Source organism: Myxocyprinus asiaticus, chromosome 13 (genome assembly GCF_019703515.2).
Source record: "Myxocyprinus asiaticus isolate MX2 ecotype Aquarium Trade chromosome 13, UBuf_Myxa_2, whole genome shotgun sequence".
NCBI lineage: Eukaryota > Metazoa > Chordata > Actinopteri > Cypriniformes > Catostomidae > Myxocyprinus > Myxocyprinus asiaticus.
The window spans coordinates 31,476,585-31,490,612 of record NC_059356.1 but is presented as its reverse complement, the minus strand read 5'-3'; the positions used below and the strand labels follow the sequence as shown (position 1 = coordinate 31,490,612).

The following is a 14,028-nucleotide window of genomic DNA, read 5'->3' as shown; positions in this document are numbered from 1 at the left end:
TGTGTGTGTGTGTGTGTGTGTGTGTGTTGGTTTTTGTCTTGATTGGTGTGTTTCAGGTGGGGAACCTTGGTCTCCTCTTCATGCTGCTGTTCTTCATTTATGCTGCACTGGGAGTGGAATTGTTTGGAGAACTAGGTAATATTTGTATTTTTTATTTTGACTCATTCTTTCTCTCTTTTCTTTCTGTTTCTCTCTCTATTGCACTTTCTTTCACTCTTTGGCATTCTGTCTCTTCAGTTATTTTGAATTGAAAGCTTTTACCATAGTTGCATGACAGTAGAGGTTACACTGAATTCAAAGCTTGTACACTGTGTCCTGATCAAATGAGAAGTTGCCAGCATCAAGTAATTTGCCTGTTAACACTGAAAGCAAAAATTCTGTGAGACATAATGAGAGCCAGTCAGAAACTTATTTGATGTTTAATATTATACAGTCTTGTGAATTTTAGACCAATAAGATTTGTATATGGGTGGGGCTACCAAGCATAACACCACAGGAATAGAAACCACGCAACCAACAAAACATTGCTTGTTGTTGACTGATGCAGTTGGTTAGGACACTTAGATTTGCAAAGAAGAGATTTTATTGTGTTGTGTCTAATAAGGACACTGTGTTAGTTGATAAACAGTTCTAAAACTCCCACAAAAGAAACAGTATAAAATACAATACAATACATTACAATACGATAGCTACAATAAAAAAAAAAAAAACACTCCATCTCTCTTTCTCTCTGTCCTATCACAGTGTGCAATGAAGACTACCCCTGTGAAGGCATGAGTCGTCATGCCACATTTGAGAACTTCGGCATGGCATTCCTCACACTATTCCAGGTCTCTACTGGTGATAACTGGAATGGTATAATGAAGGTATAGTACCAAAGCAAAGACCCATTAGTACCCATTTCCCATAACAGAGCAAGCTGGCATATCGCTCGTGGACGAGATGATAGCTAGACACTTCAGATGCACACATATGAGCAAGAACAAGACACTTATGGTATCTGATGTTTTTTGTTTTTTTTTACAAATCAGTGCTGTTGAGGATAAGGAGGTCAGACTAGGTTGGTCCTGTCCTGCCCAGTCCTGTGCTCGAGCCCCTCCACTATGGACAGAATGGCAAATATGTTTACTTTAAATACATTTTGTTCTCCAGGACTATATGAACCAGCAAACATGTGAAACATTATTTTATCACAGTCTCCTTCATCATCTATCTCCTCCCCTTCTCTTGCTTGTCTCTTAGGCCCCATCCATACAGATACGATATTTATGAAAACGTAGAGTTTTCTCTCATACACACGTAATCAGCATGTTGTGTCACAAAAATAATATATATATATATATATATATATTTGTTTTTTTTTTAAAACAGCTTCTAAAATGAAGTCTCATTTCAAAATGAAGACTCAATCGGTTCAAAACTCCGTTTTCCGTGATGCGTATGGAACACGTTGATCATGATTTTGGAACACGTTGATCAAAACACAATTTGCGCAAGGCAATGGTTGTTGGTCTTGCACTGGAATTTGACAGGCAGTACTTTAACAGCGATCGTGGAACAATGATTTGTTTTGTTGTTTTCAGAAATGCGTTTTTAGCAGCCTATGCAAAGAGAACCTGCCTAGATTCATCTTCTCTTTCTCTCCAACCAGGCTTTCATATGATAGCAATAAGATGGAGAATCTGCCAACTCAGCATATTCAGCACAGTGGTAAAGCATACCTGAATAAATGAGGATGTATCTGTGCGATATCCATGCAGAATGCCCCACACTCACCAGGGGGTGTGTTTGATGGAGTGTGACAGGCTCCCAACTTCAGGCACACACACAATGAGTTTTATGGTTGATGGATCTTGTGGCATCTTCCTAGCAGCTAAAGCACCATAATCAGAGCTGCAAATTACAACCTGAGCTCCTACATACCTGCAGAGAGCACCACCTCCCCGAGCCTGAACCGTACGCATGTGTGGCCAATCAAAATGACTGCAAGAGCCTGCACCCATCTGCCACTCAGTCACTGCAGCTATTGAAGAATAAAAAGAGAGAGTTTATATTAAATCAGAATATATCAGAATGAAAGTGCCATAATGGGATTTGTTCATATTGCTTGAAATGGCGCCACACATGCTTATCAAACTGCAGATGATGAGAGGAGGAAGGGGAAGTCAACTGTCACACATAAATACTGGTTACCAGCAGCCTCTTGGAAGTAGAAGCCATAGCAAATATCTTTTTGAAATTTCCAAGGCTATTTTTTTATTAATGTAATCCAGCAGATTTGTGTAATACCTCAAAATTGGATGTCAAGTGTGACCAAATTGCTTTTATACCACAGTTCTATAAACACTAAGTTGATATCGAGTAACTGTCATTTCAGAGACAATCGCTACGGCAGAATATATGTAGACAATTTCAAGGACTATTTGTCGGTTTAAGGAAATTACATTTTTGTTCATTGAACATTTTCTACTAGTTCTCATATATACTCATTCAAAACATTCATAGTGACTTTACCATGATAAACGTTAGTAACGTTAACACAATTGTCATAAAATGTCATTATTAAAATGTGGACCATGTTGTTTGGTGACTGGATGCTCACTGGATGCCTGGAACTAACAGAAATTAAAGTGTTTAGATCTCTGAAAAAGCAACCACAAATGAATGCATGAACCACAGCAGTGAAGCAAGGTGGCTGGATATGTGCAGTACTAACAACTGTAGCACACATCTTATCTCTGGTAATTGAATAAAATTTATGCCAAGTAATTGTATGTTTGAGAGGTAGAGCTCTAAAAGTGACAATAGATCACTCCCATTATAATGAATGAAGCTGTGCAAGTCATTTACTATTACATTTAGTCATTTAGCAGATACTTTTATTCAAAAGGACTTTGAAAAATTTCCAAAATTTGGAACACACACACAAAAAATCCTTACCTTGTCCACAGGTTACACAGACAGCTTATTTGAATGGCTTCATTGATTATAATAGGAGCAAATCAATACACAATATTCTCTTTGCTGAGGAAATAATTGTGAGCATCATGGTACAATTTCATCGCCTCTCTCGCATAGATGCTCAGTATGAACAACATGTTTGGATCACTTCAGTCACTTCAGTTAAATGTTTGATATGTTAACTCAGAGCCTTAATTATAGGATCCGGTACTGATACCGGAAGTGCTCCCAGGCCAGGTAGCATTTTAATTCCTTTGTTTTTGTTTACATATTTGAAATGGTCTATACTTCCCTACTATATAGTATGCCAAAAGCAGTATGCCAATGGAATAGTATGTCCGAATCCTCAGTATTCATAAAACAGTAAGAAAAAATTACCTTGTTGAACTACTATTTCCAGTGAGCTTCTGAAGTGTGGATCGACTGGACACATAATGGAATTCAGCTTGTTTTGAACGGAGGGTGAGAGATTGAAATCAGGACCTATTAAATGCTTCTTTCGCTGTTCAGCCAGACAATGCAAAACAATTTAAACTGTAATGTGTTGTGTATATTATGTTTCTGTGCTGAAGTGCCACATATAGTCATTAGAGCCCCCAGTCTCTGCCTTGCTTCGGGTGGTTCTTCGCCTCCACGTCGTGCATTTAAAATCGTTATATATATATATATATATATATATATATATATATATATATATATATATATATATATAAAATGTATATGTATGTATGTAAATATACACACACACAAACACACACACACACACACACACACACACACACACACATATATACAATGTGACAGTATGCAATTTCAGATGCGGAAAATATGGCCAGCTATTTTGATTATTTTTGTGCAGACAAACTAGTTCCAAAAGAAGCCAAAGCATTAATTTCACATTGAAGTGTAAGGGTCATGCTAAAGAAAAAGCTAGACGCAGTGCAACAAGTAGAACAGAACGCTGATTGCCGGTCTACACAGAAGTACTTTTTACCTTGATACGGCATAAGAATGTGATGCTGAAAAAACAGCGAGACGCAGCGCAACATCCAAAGTCTATTGCATGTTTAAATAGAAAAACAATTGAAAAACTGTGCAAACAGATGCAAAAACGTGTTTTGTGTGAACATCTACTAACACTATGGAACCGTGGTGTGATCAAAACATTCCTCCCTTGTTTGAGTGGCCCATTCAGCCTGACACAGCAACTCTGGTACAACCAATTGTGTGAGTCTGGGGCGGAGCTATCTGTTTGTACAACCTATGGAGTTTACTGGATTCAGTTTAAACATTTTTGCAATTCTGTTTGGTCACGAAATTGCACACTTAAGCTTTTTCATTGTTTTATTTACTTCAGACTTTTATCAAAACTCTCTTTGTCTTTCTCTTTTTCTCTCTCTCTTTGTATCTACACTCCTGTAGGACACTCTTCGAGAATGCCCATCCGGCGAATACACCTGCAATCCCAGCCTACAATTCATCTCTCCACTGTACTTTGTGAGCTTTGTGCTGACGGCCCAGTTTGTTCTCATCAACGTGGTCGTGGCAGTGCTGATGAAACACCTGGACGACTCAAACAAAGAAGCCCAAGAGGAGGCAGAGATGGATGCAGAGATTGAACTGGAGCTTGCACAGGGAACGCTCTGCTGTATCAGAGGTGTGGGAGGAGGAGGAGGGTCTGGAGTGGAGAGAAGTGCTGGGGGGCATCAGGGAGCTGGACCAAGCTCTACTGTTCCACCTCATTCCCCCATTACACACCCAGGGGCCCACGACCCCAACAGTGCCAGGAAACTGTACTCCCCGGCACAGGTAGAACATGTGCAACACTGGTAGGGAAAGGGGATGGATGGATGGATGGATTGATGGATAATGATTGAATGATGGATGGATTTACAGATTGTTGATGTAGGAATGCATATTCATGAATACATGACTTGGTTTAATGGATGTATGAATGGATTTATATGTAGATTTTTGCGAGAACTGGGTAGATGAATCTATGCATTGATTGATTGGCACACTGATAATGGATGGATAATAAATGATTGAATTATGGATTGATTAATGGATGGATAGAGGAATGGATTGATTAAAATATGGTTTGGTTGAAAAGATGGTCACACTAATGATGGATGGATGGATTGAATTATGAATGAGCGATTATTGGATAAATATGCATAGATTGATTGACTGATTGTTGATGGAGGAATAATCCATTATTAAATGGATACCGGTAGTTCCCAAAATTATATCCAGTTCTGATTGGATGAGCCATGTTCGATGCTGTTGTGAAATGCAAATTAACGCACGCCAGTGACACCACATTAAATATTATTGCACCAGTGTCAGGTTGCTTGGCAACCATAAACAAAACTACAGCTAATAGTTAATTAGACTACAGCTGGCTAATTAACTATATTACTTGGCAGCAGATTTGTTTATTGCGATTATTAAAGGAATGTTCCAGGTTCAAAAGATTTTGATTACCACAAAAAAAAAATAGTAAAAACAAAAATGTACTTATCCCTTATTTATTTACAAATAAATTGCAGTTATAGTAAGGCACTAACAATAAAAGTGAATGGGACAGTTTATAAACGTTAAAATACAAATGTATAGCAACAATACATAAATATTATGCAGGTTAATATGCTTTTAGTGTGATAAAATAACTTTCTAACCTTATCTGTGTAAAGCTATATCCAATTTACAATTTGTTGTCATGCTAAAGTAATGGCAGTAAACCCTGTAATGTGGTAAATGTCATAACACCAGTAAATCACTGATTTTATCACACTAAATCATGTTAGCATGTGTAATGTCGAAATTTTGTGGCCATGATTTTGAAATAGTGTGCATTTTAATGTTTTTGGACTGACCCCATTGACTTCCATTGTAAAAGCTTCACAGCAATTTGTTTATTTATTTATTTTTCTTTAAACAAGGGACGAATTTAAATGATTGTTTGTGGTTATCAACGTTATGCCACTAATGATGTTGATTGAGCTCAACTTGCATTGAACCCGGAACATTCTTGTATTGAACTCGGAACACTCTATTGATATTAATAAATGTAACTACTTATTGAATATTGGTGTCTCCATTTCACATCTCACCTAATGCCTTAGAACACCATTTTCCCATGGTAAAATCACTTTAACGCACAGTGCTGTGTCTTATCGCTTTATTATATGATGAGATGGATGGATGAATGAACAGCAGCTGGATGGTTTAGATGAGTGTTCATAGTGTCTGTAGTGTTTTGTTGCAATCATTTGTCTTTGTGTATAGACAAATGTTAGTTCCCTTTGCTCATGAAGTTTGAGTATGATTTGGGTCTGCTAAAAAGGGCAAAAGAGGCATAATGAGGGGAAGTAGAAGGCACAGAAGGAGACGTTTTCATAATGGAGCCTCAGGACTTGCCCCAGCTTGGGTCCTGTCGCCATAGCAACACGTTTGCGTCAGTCTGCAACACTCTGAGACATGTAAACACACCGAACCACAATTATTCACCTTTTTTAATTAAGTTCAAGATCACATGATCAACTACTAAATCGAATCCATCAATACAAACCAGGAAACAAAAGTCCCTCACATACACATAGATTACAATAAATGCTAAAAACAGAATACTGACTAATATTGCAGTGTGCTCTCATACACACACACATGCATGCAGTGATGACTCACAGTCAGGCAGCTATTGTGGAGCTATAATTGTCTTCACCTGTCCATTTATAGCTTCTGCAGCAGATTATGTAACTGCCGAGCGAAGAGGAAAAGAAAGGAGGAGGACAGATAAAGAAAGAGGAATGGAATGCTAATTGAAGGGTTGGGTTCATTGCAGTGTTAAGCACTTGGATTCTATAGTGAAGCTGGATTTGTTTATGGAGCTAATTGTGAGTGGTATGCATTTGTAAATGCTCATACATACAGGTGTACAGACTGTACATATTGGAAGGAATGGCCTTCAGACAATTTTAAAATTAAACTCACAAATGCTTCAAGCCTTGTGAATGGAGACATATTGTATATAGGGTACAACAGGGCTAAAGGCTCCACAGGGTAGAAGGCTCCATTGATTTTATTTTCTCCCAAAACACAAAATAGCAACAGAAACTTTCTCAGCGCTTTCCTAAACACCTGTTTGTCACTATGCACTGCAAAAATGTTCCTAATCGATGAGATATTTGTATGTGTTGTCTAAAGGTTGATTTTGAGGTAATTTGATATCATTGTTTATATTTTTTTTACAATGTATTTTATTATATATATATATATATATATATATATATATATATATATATATATATATATATATATATATATATATATATATTTTTTTTTTTTTTTTTTTTTTTTTTTTTTTTATGTAGCTAATGAAAATCCCTGAAATAAACAAATTTCTTTTGAGACAAAATACTAATTTAGCATTTTCAGTTTTGTTTAAGGTCTTTAAATCAAACATTTTTTTCAATAACTGTCCAATGAGTGAAAGGATAGTATTTGGGGTAAAAAGCCCCCCTTTTGCAGGGGCTAAAGGCCCCTATAACACATTGGTTTTTACAAAGTGGGGCGAATAGATTTGTTATGACAAATATTCAAAGTGGGCTCACATGGACTCATCCAATCATAATAGAGATTAGTTTGTTTATAGAATACTTGAGATGTAATGAAATGCCAAATGTGTTCGAAATGATCAGGAAATGGTTGACTTTTTTTCTGAAGTAGTTATTTTTAATAAACTATAATATTTTTTTATATTTTTAAACCCCCTAGAGGCCTTTTACCTCAAGTGAGGGAGACTTTTACCCCAAGTGTGAGGTAAAAGGCTACCTCACCACCTTTTTTTAGAAACAAAATTTTAATCAAAACAAGTGCAAATAGTGATAGATGCTATTTACACTAAGTGCAACTAGCGATAGATGCTATTTACACTAAGTGCAACTAGCGATAGATGCTATTTACACTAAGTGTGAAAAGTAACAAAAAGCATCTTCTTTGCACTATGTGAAAATAGTGTTAGATGCTATTTGCACACTAGTGCAAATAGTGGCAGATACTCTTACACCCATGTTTAAATACTAACATACAGTACAGTGGCATCACTTTTAGTGCAGCATTTTTATTGTGTTTATTTAGAGTCTCACAGACACCATACACCAAACCCTACCCCTAACCCTACCTTAAAAAATTAACCATGGTTTTACTACAGTAACCATAGTATCACCATGGTATTTTTTTTTTTTTTTTTTTTTTTTTTTTGTAAAATCATAGTAACCACAAAATTAAACATGGTACTATTAACTACTATTAACAACATGTTACTGTAGTAATACCAGAACTATATAGTTTCCACCAAAACACATGGTTACTACAATATTACTACAGTAAAACCATGGTTAATTTTATCCTGATCAAATCCTTCTCTCAACTTCCCGACCTTCACTGTGACCAAATCACTGCGAGGAATCTCTTTTATTTATTACTATAAGTAGTATTCTAGGAAGTATTCAAAGGGTGGGATTCGAACCTGGATCTCCTGCATGACAATACATACACATACCATTATTACACACAATGCTACTACAGCTGCACATAGGGGTGCAGTTTGTCATTAAATCCTGTGTTTCCACCAGAATATTGGAGCGCAAATAGTCACTTAGTTATCCAATCTCTTAATCCACTAAATGTTTAACCCATTAACCAGTTTAATGTCGCTGCCCCATTGCGAAAAATTAAAATATGCCCACCTTCATTTGATCAGCAGTCTTGAGTTTGGTCTGAGCAGTGGTGGGTGGAGTTAGTGTAAATAGCCTCTGCCAACAAGATGGGCTATTTGCACTTAGTGATACATTTTGTGACCTGAAAAAAAAAACCATTTCCTTAAGGGGTGCCTTTAGCCCCGTTGTACCCTACACATTTATTCAATTGGCCGATGCTTTTATCCAGAGAGACATAAAGTGTATTCAAGGTATACATTTTGCCAGTCTATTGTGTTTCCTGTGAATCAAACCCCTGACACTGGCATTGCTAGCATATTGCTCTACCTGTTGATCTACAGTTGAAGTCAGAAGTTTACATAAACCTTAGCCAAATACATTTAAACTCAGTTTTTCACAATTCCTGACATTTAATCATAGAAAACATTCCCTATTTCATTACTTTATTTTAAGAATGTGAAATGTCAGAATAATAGTAGATAGAATGATTTATTTCAGCTTTTATTTCTTTCATCACATTCCCAGTGGGTCAGAGGTTTACATACACTTTGTTAGTATTTGGTAGCATTTTATTTAAATTGTTTAACTTGGGTCAAACATTTTGGGTAGCCTTCCACAAACTTCTCACAATACTTTGCTGGAATTTAGGCCCATTCCTCCAGACAGAACTGGTGTAACAGTTCAAAACAGGTTTGTAGGCCTCCTTGCTTTTCAGTTCTGCCCACAAATTTTCTATTGGATTGAGGTCAGGGCTTTGTGATGACCACTCCAACACCTTGACTTTGTTGTCGTTAAGCCATTTTGCCACAACTTTGGAGGTATGCTTGGGGTCATTATCCATTTGGAAGACCCATTTGCGACCGAGCTTTAACTTCCTGGCTGATGTCTTGAGATGTTGCTTCAATATATCCACATAAATTTCCTTCCTCATGATGCCATCTATTTTGTGAAGAGCACCAGTCCCTCCTGCAGCAAAGCACCCCCACAACATGATGCTGCCACACCCATACTTCACGGTTGGGATGGTGTTCTTTGGCTTGCAAGCCTCACCCTTTTTCCTCCAAACATAATGATGGTCATTATGGCCGAACAGTTCCATTTTTGTTTCAACAGACCAGAGGACATTTCTCCAAAAAGAAAGATCTTTGTCCCCATGTGCACTTGCAAACTCTTGTCTGGCTTTTTTATGGTTTCTACGGTTTTGGAGCAGTGGCTTCTTTCTTGCTGAGCAGACTTTCAGGTTATGTCGTTATAGGACACATTTTACTGTGGATATAGGTACTTATCTACCTGTTTCCTCCAGCATCTTCACAAGGTCCTTTGCTGTTGTTCTGGGATTTATTTGCACTTTTCGCACCAAACTTTAATCTCTAGGAGACAGAATGCATCTCCTTCCTGTGCGGTATGATGGCTGTGTGGTCTCATGGTGTTTATACTTGCATACTATTGTTTGTACAGATGAACGTGGTACCTTCAGGCATTTGGAAATTGCTCCTAAGGATGAACCAGACTTGTGGAGGTCCACATTTTTTTTTTTTTTTTTTTTTTGAGAACCTTGCTGATTTATTTTGATTTTCCCATGATGTCTAGCAAAGAGGCACTGAGTTTGAAGGTAGGCCTTAAAATACATCCACAGGTACACCTCCAATTCATTACACCTCCTATCAGAAACTAATTGGCTAATAGTCTAAAGGCTTGACATCATTTTCTGGAATTTTCCAAGCTGCTTAAAGGCACAGTTAACTTAGTGTATGTAAACTTCTGACCCACTGGAATTGTGATGTAGTTCATTAAAAGTGAAACAATCTGTCTGTAAAGAATTGTTGGAAAAATTACTCATGTCATGCACAAAATAGATGTCTTAAATGACTTGCCAAAACCATAGTTTGCTAATATTAAATCTGTGGAGTTTTAATTATTAGTTTTAATTACTTCAACCTAAGTGTATGTACATTTCTGACTTCAACTGTACAGGATCAGATGTGTCTTTTTTGTTACCCTGCCATATTTTTTGGTTCACATTTTCAGCTGCTGTTGCAGTGTGGGTGCATGCTCTGAAACTAGCCCTAATGCTGATGCTGGTGTGAGTTTATTTGAATTACATGATCCAAAGAGACAGATCACTGCCTGCAGGAGGTGATGTCCCATACCAGTTCAGGCTCTCAGATAGATTGTGACACAAACACACACAAACACCAAAGCCACACAAAACAAAATAGACTTGACAGCAGCTTTCCATGCATTGAGCTCAGTCCTTATCACCACCTGCAGGTTCAGGGGCTGAGAGATGAAGAGGGAGAGAGAAAGCAAGACAGGAAAGAGGTGTGCATGACAGTCAGCAGAACGGGAATTGGGAAGACTTGTTTGACTTCAAGCAGAAGCTAAATCAGCAAACTAAAAGCATTTCATCTCCTGAGAGACAGAGACAGAGAGAAAGGCAGAACGGAAGAAGATAAATAGACAGCAGGAAAGCAAAGGTCTCATTAATAAGGATAATTTTTTGCTTAAGTTTTGCATTCACAGGTGGTCCGCAGGATATTTCACAAAATGAATTCTCATCTCTTAATGGACTGTTCCACAGTTTAGGGTTGTCAAGATACTCGCATTTCAATAGTCGATAGCAATACCTAACCCTAACCCTAACCCTAAGTTAAATTTCACAATTTTTAACACCAATTTGGTAACACTTTACAATAAGGTTGTATTTGTTAACATAAGTAGTAGCTATCATGAACTAACAATGAACAATTTCTTCTTCTTTTTTTTTCATTAAAAAACAGCATTTTTCATAAAAACAGCATTTATTAATCTTGGTTTATGTTCATATGAAAATACAGTTGTCCATTGTTAGTCCATTAGTTTATAATGCATTAACTAACGTTAACATATACAACTTTTATTCTTAAAAATTTTAAATTACAATCAGCTATTATTAAAAATGCTGTAAAAGTATTTTTGTTAACTAATGAGGTAGCTAATGTTAACACATACAACCTTATTGTAAAGTATTCACCAATTCTAATACAGCAGCAACAATGTATATACTTTAACACACTCTTGTACATAAAAAAAAAAAAAAATTCAAACAATTAAACAAAAGGCATGTAATTTTCAAGTATTTCTCAATTAAGTAAAGTTTTTACATTTAATAATATTCAAGACAAGTAAACAATTAGTAGTAAAGACAAATAAAGAGAGCTGTGAGATGTTTTCTTTTGTACTTATCTTTGTTATTGTGTGATTAAAAATCAGCCACAACATTAAATCCACCTGCCCAATATCGTGTAGGTCCCCCTCGTGCCGCCAAAACAGCTCTGACCCGTCGAGGCATGGACTCCACAAGACCTTTGAAGGTGTCCTGTGGTATCTGGTACCAAGACGTTAGCAGCAGATCCTTAAGTCCTGTAAGTTGTGAGGTGGGGCCTCCATGAATCAGAGTTGTTGGTCCAGCACATCCCACAGATGCTCAATCGGATTAAGATCTGGGGAATTTGGAGGCCAAGTCAACACCTTGAACTCTTTGTCATGTTCCTCAAACCATTCCTGAACAATTTTTGCAATGAGGCAGGGCGCATTATCCTGCTGAAAGAGGCCACTGCCCTCAGGTAATACTGTTGCCATGAAGGGGTGTACGTGGTCTGCAACAATCTTTAGGTAGGTGGTACATGTCAAAGTAACATTCACATGAATGCCAGGACCCAAGGTTTCCCAGCAGAACATTGCCCAGAGCATCACACTGCCTCTGCCTGCCTTCTTCCCATGGTGCGTCCTGTGCATCATCCTGTCCATCCACATGATCTTAAATAAAACATGATTCATTAGACCAGGCCACCTTCTTCCATTGCTCCATGGTCCAGTTCTGACACTCATGTGCCAGGGGTCAGCATGGGCACTCTGACCGGTCTGTGGCTACACATCCCCATACACAGCAAGCTTGGCCAGCAATATGTTTATTCAGCAATTTGTGCTACAGTAGCTCTTCTGTGGGATCGGACCAGACGGGCTAGCCTTCGCTCCCCACGAGCATCAGTGAGCCTTGGGTGCCCATGACCCTGTCGCCGGTTCACTGGTTGTCCTTCCTTGGACCACTTTTGGTAGGTACTAACCACTGCAGACTGGGAATACCCCACAAGACCTGCTGTTTTGGAGATGCTCTGACCCAGTCGTCTAGCCATCACAATTTGGTCCTTGCCAAAGTCACTCAGATTCTTACGCTTGCCCATTTTTCCTGCTTCCAACACATGAAATTCAAGAACTGACTGTTCACTTGCTGCCTAATATATCCCACCCCTTGGCATGTCCCATTGTAACAAGATATTGAATGTTATTCACTTCACCTGTCAGTGGTTTTAATGTTGTGGCTGTTCAGTGTGTATACAGTATGTATATACATACATACATAACATACATAAAAAAATACAAATTTCCCCTTAAACATACAGCTGTCAATCATGCGTAACTTCACAAATACAATTATTAATTCCCCACTTCAATTTAAACATCTCCAAGTCTTCAGCTAATTAATAATATGCAAATTTTGTTTACACAGGAATTTAGTAGCCCCGTTAAAATCAAAACAACTTCAGTTGACCCACCACCATTCAGTTTTTTTTTTTTTTTTTTTTTTGACAACCATATTGCTAATTTCGCTTGACCAATAAAAAAAACAAACAAAAAAAAATCAACAGGACATGGACCTCTTTCTTACTAGGTTTGAATTTGTATTTAGGACCATAAATAAATAAAAAATAAAAAATTTAAAAACATTGTTTTAAACACTTCAACAATCTTTGACACCAGTCATCTAATTTATGAAACAGAGGAACCAATCTCTCACAGTTTAGAAATAAAAAAAAACACAGTTTCATGTTGTCCACAAAATGGACACCCCTTCCCTACCTGTGGATCAATGTGTGCTCAGTAACTGTTTGTAGCTATTATACCATGCACAACCTACAACTGCAGATCACCAGTCCTTTTTATCGATGGTGGGTTTATACAAGGTCCTCCAGCTACCTTTCTGCTCCAAGCACTTCTTGCCATTTTGAGTTTTTAACATTCTCAAGAGACTTAAGATGTAATACTTTTACACACAATATATAGAGGGTTTTCTTCTTGGTGTCACTAAAATGTCCCAGTTGAGGTATTTCAAAAGTGAGCAAACTACCCTCTGCTTCCTGCCTTGTCCCAACTGCTGCTGAAATTCTCAAATCTGGAAAACCAGAGATGTTCTCTTCCTTAATGTGTCTTTCTGAAGAAAATCTATTGTCCAATGGGAAAAATATCATACATTTGTTCATCAGTTTCTGTACCAGCCGGCTGACTTGATACCAAGCTTTCAGCA

General features: G+C 37.5%; 1 protein-coding gene across 1 annotated transcript in view; it reads left to right on the top strand.

Annotated features, from left to right (window-relative positions):
• The window catches only part of LOC127450696 (voltage-dependent T-type calcium channel subunit alpha-1I-like), a 231,779-nt gene that overhangs the window by 200,330 nt on the left and 17,421 nt on the right, over positions 1-14,028 (top strand). Inside the window, exons 29-31 of the mRNA XM_051714981.1 lie at positions 57-135; positions 745-866; positions 4,384-4,770. Of these exons, the coding sequence (XP_051570941.1) occupies positions 57-135; positions 745-866; positions 4,384-4,770 (588 nt within the window). The remainder of the gene's footprint in view (positions 1-56; positions 136-744; positions 867-4,383; positions 4,771-14,028) is intronic.